The sequence below is a fragment of the Carlito syrichta genome, unplaced genomic scaffold (assembly GCF_000164805.1).
Source record: "Carlito syrichta isolate Samal-C Ts95f unplaced genomic scaffold, Tarsius_syrichta-2.0.1 Scaffold302407, whole genome shotgun sequence".
Lineage (NCBI taxonomy): Eukaryota > Metazoa > Chordata > Mammalia > Primates > Tarsiidae > Carlito > Carlito syrichta.
This window is the reverse complement of record NW_007246503.1, coordinates 340,970-349,468: the sequence shown is the minus strand read 5'-3', so window position 1 is coordinate 349,468 and position 8,499 is coordinate 340,970. Positions and strand designations below refer to the sequence as shown.

At 48.5% G+C, this 8,499-nt stretch overlaps 1 protein-coding gene across 1 annotated transcript; it reads left to right on the top strand.

Moving 5' to 3' along the window:
- Positions 1-569: 569 nt before the first annotated feature.
- On the top strand, positions 570-5,155 carry NAV2 (neuron navigator 2). Its single transcript, XM_021711617.1, has 2 exons — positions 570-979; positions 4,850-5,155. Exons 1-2 carry the CDS (start codon positions 821-823, stop codon positions 4,973-4,975), a joined length of 285 nt encoding a protein of 94 aa, XP_021567292.1. The 5' UTR covers positions 570-820; the 3' UTR covers positions 4,976-5,155.
- The last annotated feature ends 3,344 nt before the right edge of the window (positions 5,156-8,499 follow it).

Below are 8,499 nucleotides of genomic sequence, written 5' to 3'. Positions count from 1 at the left end.
AACATCCTGCTTAAGAAAAGGAGCTTGCAGGCATGGTGTTGGTCTTATAAAATTAAGAGCTAAAATAGTTTACTGTTTTAAGAGCCAGTTAGTTATTTTGGACAACTTGGAAAAATACATGACACTGGAGAAACACTTTGAATCCCACACCCATGTGCAACCCCTATTAGCAACTGGTTGTTTTGAAACAGAAAGTTTGTCTATAGACGGGCTCTGAGAGGCAGGGAAAATGGGGCTTTATTGAGGGCTGTTTGGAGCTCTGTCTGCAGTAATGGTGCCCAATACCCAGTTTATGTAGAAGATGTTCTCTGGGCAGGTGCACCCAGTGGGCTACTGGAGCTGGCTTGGAAGCCTCTAGTTAGCACCTCTTTTCGCTTGTCAGAAATCAGCCCTGGTGGAAATATTTACACCCTGGAAATTGGCCAATGCTTCAAATCAGGTGGGTCCCTCACCCCCAGAGCCAATTTTTCAAATTGGATCCCCAAGGCTCAGCGTTTGGGGTTGTACCGTGAGTCTCAGTGGCAAGGCTGAGATGTGAGCCCAGGATAGCCTGACTCCAAAGCCTGTGTTCTGGACCCTGGGCCATGCTGCCTTGGGTCTCAGCCCTGAAGCCATCTGCATCTGGGATGGCTTCCTGAGGACAGGATTCTAGGAGTGGAATCACTCCATCAGGGAGGTGTAATGCTGGGCTTGGGGAGTTTTTCAGAAAGCTGCAAAACTGGAGTTGTAAGAGAGGTCTGGCCCACTCCAGACTGCCTTCTTTGCCTGTTTTCAGCTCTATGGAAGGCGTGCCCCCTGGGAGGACCCCGCCAAGTGGGTGATGGACACCTACCCATGGGCAGCCAGCCCACAGCAGCACGAGTGGCCTCCCTTGCTGCAGCTGCGCCCTGAGGATGTCGGCTTCGATGGCTACTCCATGCCTCGGGAGGGGTCGACAAGCAAGCAGGTACCCCCCAGTGATGCCGAAGGAGATCCGCTGGTGAGTCCCAGGGTGCTTACTGTGTGCTGAGCACAACACTAGACACTCCGGAAACACGTGTGTGGCCAGCCCCACCTTGCTGGGAAGGCTGGCTTTATCCGAAGGCTAGGGCCATTTTTCCCAATCTTTTAGTCCATGGTTTCAGTTGTTCACTAAAGCCTTTAACCCCTCTGAAATATTTCCTGGTATCAGGTTAGAAGTTAAGAATGTGACATTTCCCCCTAAATCCCTAAGTGTTCCCATACCTGTTGTCTGAACACAGCTCTCTGCCCTCTGATTTGGGATGCTGCCTTTATTCTGTACTATCTGGTTCCTTTGATCTCTCCTACTAATAACTGAGCAGAGCAAGAGATTGCCAAGGCCCAGAAACCCAAGCCAATTGATCAGGCATTAGGCAGGTAGAGCTCTGAGATCAGGAGGGACTCACAGAGGGGAGGGGGCCTGAAGGTGGCCCCACAGTGGGTCAGATGAGTTGAATCTTCAATGCTGCTTGAGCCATTGCTAAAGCAGTAAGGCCTTTAAGAAGTACCTGGGCCTGCCCGTAACAATAGCATTTCCTTTTTTTTTTTTTTTGAGTTGGAGTCTCATTCCATCACCCAGGCTAGAGTGCAGTGGCACACTCACGGGGCAAGGCTGGGCTTCGGCGATTCTTCCTCCTCAGCCTTCCAAGTAACAGGAACTACAGACATGCGCTACCATGCCTGGCTAATTTTTTGATTTATTGTAGAGACAAGGTCTCACCATGTTGCCCAGGCTGGTCTTCAGCCCGTGGGCTCAGGCAGTCCTCTTGCCTCAGCCTTCCAAAGTGCTGGGAATACAGGCTTGAGCCACTGCGCCTGGCCAACAATAGCATTTCTAAGGCATTGTAGGACTCTGTCAGTGCAAGACCCATGCAGAGTTATACTGTTAAGTTAGACCCAGCAAGTCAGAAGCCCTGTAAAATAAGAAGGAAGCAAGTATACCAAAACCTCCCATAGTTACATGACTATTATCATGCCTTCATTCAGCGCTGAGCTTCCTTGGCAGCTTTAACAAAAAGAAAAACAGAGCAGGAAATATATATATATATTTTTTGAGTTGGAGTCTCACTCTGTTGCCCAGACTGGAGTGCAGCGGCCGCGCCCGGCCACCGCAGTCTCAACCTGCTGGGCTCCGGCGATCCTTCTGCCTCAGCCTTCCGAGTAGCCAGAATTACAGGCCTTCGCTACCATGCCCGGCTGATTTTTTTTATTGTAGAGATGAGGTCTCGCTGCCCAGGCGGGTCTCGAATCCGCGGGCTCAGGCAATCCACTCACCTCAGCCTCCCAAAGGCGCGGGATTACAGGCTGAGCCACTGAGCCCAGCTAGAACAGGAAATATTACTTGCTTTACCTAATGAGAGAAAATATTCACAAGAGGTGGAGCAGGACTGAAGACAGCTGATAAGGCTGGGGGCATGGTGGCTCATGCCTATAACCCCAGCGCTTTGGGAGGCCAAGGTGGGAGGATCGCTTGAGGCTAGGAGTTTGAGACCAGTCTGGACAACACAGTGAGACCTTGTCTCTATAAAAAATAAAAGTAAAAAATTAACTGGGCATGGTGGCATAGCCCTAGCTTCTTGGGAGGCGGAGGTAGGAGGATCACTTTAGCCCAGGAGTTGGAGGCTGCAGTGAGCTATGATCGCACCACTGCACTCCAGCCTGGGTGATAGAGTGAAAAAATAAAAATAAATATTATCAAAGTTTGAAAAAGTAAGACAACCAATTTACTATTTCATTCCTAGCAGCTAATTAATTTGTGAGTTAAAAAATCAATAACTGGTTCGGGTTATCTGCCGTCCTATAGATTAGTGGGATATAGCTGTGAGGATTGTAGCAGGCAGTATTTTTTTTTGAGTTGGAGTCTCACTCTGTCACCCAGGCTAGAGTGCAGTGGCATGTTCACGGCCACCCCAGCATTAACCTGCTGGGCTCCGGAGAGCCTTCCACCTCAGCCTTCCAAGTAGCCAGAACTACAGGCGTGTACTACCACACTTGGCTAATTTTTTAATTTATTATAGAATTGAGGTCTCACGAAGTTGCCAAGTTGCCAGGACTGGTCTCGAACTCATGGGCTCAGGCAATCCACTCACCTCGGCCTCCCAAAGTGCTGAGATTATAGGCTGAGCCATCCAGCCCAGCCAGGCAGTATATTTTTAAAGGATTTATTACTTGTGTTACTATGTGCAACCTTGTTTGCAGTATTCACAGCAGCGGTATTGCAGAGGAAAGAAACACTTTAAACCACCATCTCCAATGTTAATCATTGCTGAAAAACAAGGTCAGCTCATGAGGTCTTCACTTATATAAAAACAGAATTTAGGATGTTTAGAGGGAAGACTGACCAGCCCATCCCTAGGGGGTCTTTTCTGTGTCCAATCTGTTCACATCACTGATTGGACACAGAGTTAGGACCATGATTCTTGAAAAGGTTACACAGAATTCTCCTTCTAGTCCCAGGCCCAGGAAGCGAGGTGTGCCAGCCACTTCAATTACCAAGTTAGATGTTTGGTTTTCTTCCCAAGTCCTGTTCTCTCTGTGTGGGGCCACAGATCTCTGTCATAATAACTCTCTTATTTGGTCATGTCCATCCCCCATGAGACTGAGACTGCATGAGAACAAGATTTAACTTATTTCCATTCCAGAACCACATTCTAGGGCCCTACTGGAAATGTGTGATGAGTAAATAAATAATCCCGACTGCCAAGGTTTGTCACTTCAGTGCCACCTCTTCCCTGGCTATGTCTATGCAGATGGACACCAGACCATGGTGCACCTGTGGCCTGGCTCATCTAGGTAGACTCTGCAAAGCACCCTGAGGGACAGCTGGCCAGGAAGCTGCAGGATTGTACACCCAGCTGCACCACACCTTGGCCCAAGCTCAGAGAGACTCACTCTTCCTCACTTCCTTACTATATAAGATATAAAGCACACACAGGGTATAGCTCTAAATAAAAGAAGTGTTTGATCCCCCTGCTCACTCCCAAACTAGTGACCAATGGACTGGAACGCAGGGAAGACTCACGAACTCTGTCTCTAAACTCCTTTTCTTTCAGTTAGATGATGGTGGCAACAGGTTACATTTATTAGACACTTACTATATGCCAGGCCAGCCCTCTACTAAGGGTGCGATGCACACTATGACATTTTGTTCCCCACTTCAGCCCCATGAGACAGGCGTTACCGTTCAACCCATCCTGCAGATGAGGAACTAGGGGCTCAGCTGCTTCGGGCCGTTGCCCAGAGATTCCTGAATCATATCCAGGCCTCTCTGTACTCTGAGATCTGCTGCTCATGCCTGGCGTCCCACCTCCCACCAAGGCCTCAGCAGGAGCTGGGCCCAGTTGGCACCCATCTCACTTCTGGCCAGAGCCAAGGAGCAGATGGGCTTGATGCCCCTCAAGTAGGCATGTGCTCAGGATATCAGTGATGCTGGATGTTCCCAGAGCAGGGTCACATGACCAGGCCGAGGCCTAGGCTTGGGTAAGGTGCGCCCCTCCCAAATAAAAAGTAAAAACTTTATAGAGGGCTTTCTATTTTGTTTACATCACCCTGCCTATATTAACCCAAGCCACCCCATAACACTGTAGGGCAGGCACTGTGATTATTCACATTTGACCAGTAAAGAACCAAGCACAGAGAGGTAAAGTAACTTGGTCAAGGTCATGCAGCTAGTAAGTGGTGGGGTCGGGATTTGAACCCTGGAAGCCTGACTCAGAGTCCACACCCCTGTCCACCGTCTCCCTTGTGGGCCACGATGCCAGGTGAGTCTGGGGGACTTCTAGGAGCTTCTAGGAGGCCAGGAGCTGCTGACTAGGCTGAAAGCACCTCACCTGTCTCTGTGCTTCCCCAGATGAACATGCTGATGAGACTGCAGGAGGCGGCCAGTTACTCCAGCCCCCAGAGCTATGACAGTGACTCCAACAGCAACAGCCATCACGACGACATCCTTGACTCATCCTTGGAGTCCACTCTGTGACGGCCCGGCCATGGAGTCCGCCGCCCCCCGCTCCCCGCCCCGTTTCCCCTGCATCCCCCACGCCCTCCTGAAGATGACTTCCTGAGCCAGCCTTAGCGCCACGGGAGCCCTGAGACCCCTCGTCCTTCAGCCTCGTCCTGGGTGCAGGCATCCCGGGCCGGCCGCCTGCGGATCGCTCCCCTCCCCGGGGAGAACTGCACTACCTTCTGTTTCACCTTGATTCTCGTTTTGCCTTGTTGCTGTGACCTCCCTAAGACACTGGAGATACTTCTCGGGAAAGGATCCTCGCCGTGTCGAAACAAAGAGAGAACCCACACAGAGCTCTGAAACCAAACAGCCTCCTGCCATGAGTGGCCCAGAGACGGAAGAGACTGGAGCAGAGGCAGAAACACACACACAGCGTGGCGGCCCCTCTGCCCAGACCCTCCGGACTGGGCTCCATGGCCTCACCACCCTGCCCACCCGGCCGGCCACAGGGAAAACTGGTGCTAACTAGGGCGCTGGCTCCGTCAGGCCACAGAGCTGCGACATAGGAACCTTTGGAGAAAACAAATCGTGCTTTCTTGTTTTTCAAATGGTGCCCTCCATGCCCGAGAGGTGTTTTTGCTTGTCCCTTCAGTCACCCCTCTCGGGTCTATCAACCTCCTTGAGCCCGTGAGAGCGAGTGGGAGAGTGAGACTGGGAGTGAGTGGCTGTCAACGCAGAACCGCATGAGTCTGTTTCCTTATTATATATGAATGGATCAGGTTTTATTTTCTGCAAACACTGTGTATAGTGAGACTTGTTCTACTTTGGGGAACTGATTACCTTTTTAGGAGGAGGTTGCATTTCTTCCTTTCTGATGCATTGATTTTTTTTCCCCCCCAGATTTTTCTCCTTCCCCTCTCAGTCAGAATCAATCCTTTGGTGAAAGTAAGAACCGCAGGAGTTGAGTTTTGGTTTGGTCCTGCTCAGTTTTGGTTTTCAGTTGTCCGTTCCTCACGGTCCTCCACACTGGCCTCCTCCCACTGGGGTGGGGAGGGGTCTCTGTGTCCTTTCAGACGGGCAAGGAGGACCCCAACCCCAACGTGTGGGGAGCCATGGACCTTGCCTTTCCTTCTCGTCCTTGAGAGTCTAGACACACATCGACACCTCAAGCGTCCCAGTCCCCGCTTCCGGAGGGGAGATGAGGTCACCTCGCAAAAGACTCGCACTTTTCTCAGATCCAATACAACAGCAAGAGTGGGGGCCACTCCCTCCCAGAAGCCCCGTCTGGACGAGCCTTGCCTGACCTCTTCGGTGCTGACCTTCCCAGAGCGATGCCTTACCGGTTTTGTACTAACCGTGTTCATTTACATGCGTGTCGTGCCTGCCTGGGGTTTGTTTTGTTTGTTCGTTTGTTTGCCCCATCAAAACAAACAGGGCTAAAAAAGTCATCTACTCATTGAGAGAACTCAAGTTGCTTTGACATTTCTCGTTCAAAAGACTCATTTGTGTGGGGGGAAGATCTATTTGTTTCATTTTTTTTACAGTTCTTCTCAGTCTCCAGCTAACAACCTGAACGGGCAATGAACTGTCTCGTGCAGGAAAAGGCAAACGTTCCTACCAATCTGATACTTGCCCTAACAGAAACCCAGTCTACTGTGTCTCCAACGTACTGAGATTTTCTTTACCCAGTGTGGTAAACCTTAGAGGTGTTTGTTTCTGTTTGTAAAGAGAATCTTTATCGGACCCCAGCGAGGGTGTCTGTTAATGATCAGGGTTTTTAATTCCATCTTTTGCATTTCTGTTTCTGAAGCTTTGTCTCTTGACACTTGTTCTTGTTTTCTCACCATAAGAGCTTGACCTGAAACTGCTCACTTCACATGAGATGACACCCTTTTCTTCCCCTTTGAGAGAAGAAGGGAAATGTGTCCTGCTAACTGGTGAATGGAAAACCTTTCAACGCTACTCCTGCTTAAATCTCAGTAAACTCAGACTATCCTGCTTAGCCTTTGTGAGTTATCTGGGTGGGTGAGTGTGTCTTGTTCTGTTTTTGTTTTTAATACAATTTTTAAACTATATATTCAGCCTGTGACCAGAGGGCCAAACCCTGAGATTTCTGGTAAACCTGAAGGGTGGCCCTTCTCAGACAATTTGTCGCCCAGCAATGACCTTACACTCTTGTACTGTGAATTTGGGAGGAGGTGAAATTGACTTCTCCTCGAGGGCAGTCACCTTTTGAGTAGACACCTGCCAATATTGTTTGAAACCTTTTTTTTTTTTTAATGTCATCCTCTCTTGCCTTTCTCTTCTCCCCTCCCCCACAGACTTCCCTCCCACTGGGTTGAGGCTCAGATTCGAGACCTCTGTACCTGGTGCTGCTTGATGGGTGAATGGTGACTTCGAGTATCATAGCCCTTGTCTGACTCACAACTCAGCATCCTTCCTAAAGCTTCGGGAAGCAGGGTTGTCTAATATGCACATTTCTTGTTTTGGCCATATTTTTACATTCATGTCACTCACCTTCAACAAAGTGACTTTGTACTCATTTGGGGCTCTGTCCGAAATGCTTCCATTTTGCCTTTTTCTACAGTTAGGCTGATTTTGAAATGTCTGAAATTCTATGCAACACTTACATTGAGTTACCAATGGAAGCCAAAAGTTCTCTTCCCAAACTGCCAAGAATGACACAGGCCATAAATGAGGTGGGAATTCCTTTTAATTTATGGTTGGGTGGGGCTGGGGTGGGGGCAGGGGACCAGGAACACAAGACTTGCCTAGACCTTTGTCACATCTTGGGAACTTTTTTTTATTTTGTTGTTTGCTTCTTAAACTTCAGAATTCTGTGGGTTCAAATTTAACTGTGGCGAATCTACTTAAGGAAAAATAATCCAACTTTGTGGATATTAAATGGAAGGTTTGCTGTTTTGACCTAGTTATTTCCAGTGGAGCGGTTTATGAAATATGTTCTATAAGATGTACATTTTTTCATTGTAACATAGAAATTGTAAATAATTGATTAAAGTGCTGCATTTTGATGAATTTTTTCTAGCCATTTTTAAAGAGAAAAACTAGGAATTGAGTATTTTGTGTACGGTATGTTTCCGCCCTCCCTCCCCTGGCTTCCCCCCTTCCTCCCTATTTAATTTTCATTTGTCATGAGGTTTTTGGAGTTGCCAATGATCTGCTGGACATCATGCCCCACGTCATAGAGAATAAAGCTGATGATTGTACCAGTCTTAAATTATTCATGATTCAATAAAAATTGATGCTTATTTATTCAGATTAGTGGTTTGGCTTGTCTGTGCTGGTGCAAGTTCTCACGGGAGTTTAATTTCATGCCAAGAGGAAGCCGCTCATATCCAGATGCAGTAAACACAGGGAAAACCCAGAGTTGCTGCAGTCCATCTTTGTCAGTGTGGCGCCAACATCCCACCTCATCCGTTTTTCAACCATTATTGCTAGGCATGTGGAACTTCTTAGAAATGCAGCATTTCACACCCTCTCAAACTATAGGAGCCACTGGGGAGCTTGTGGAGATGCAGATTCTGATTTGGTAAGTA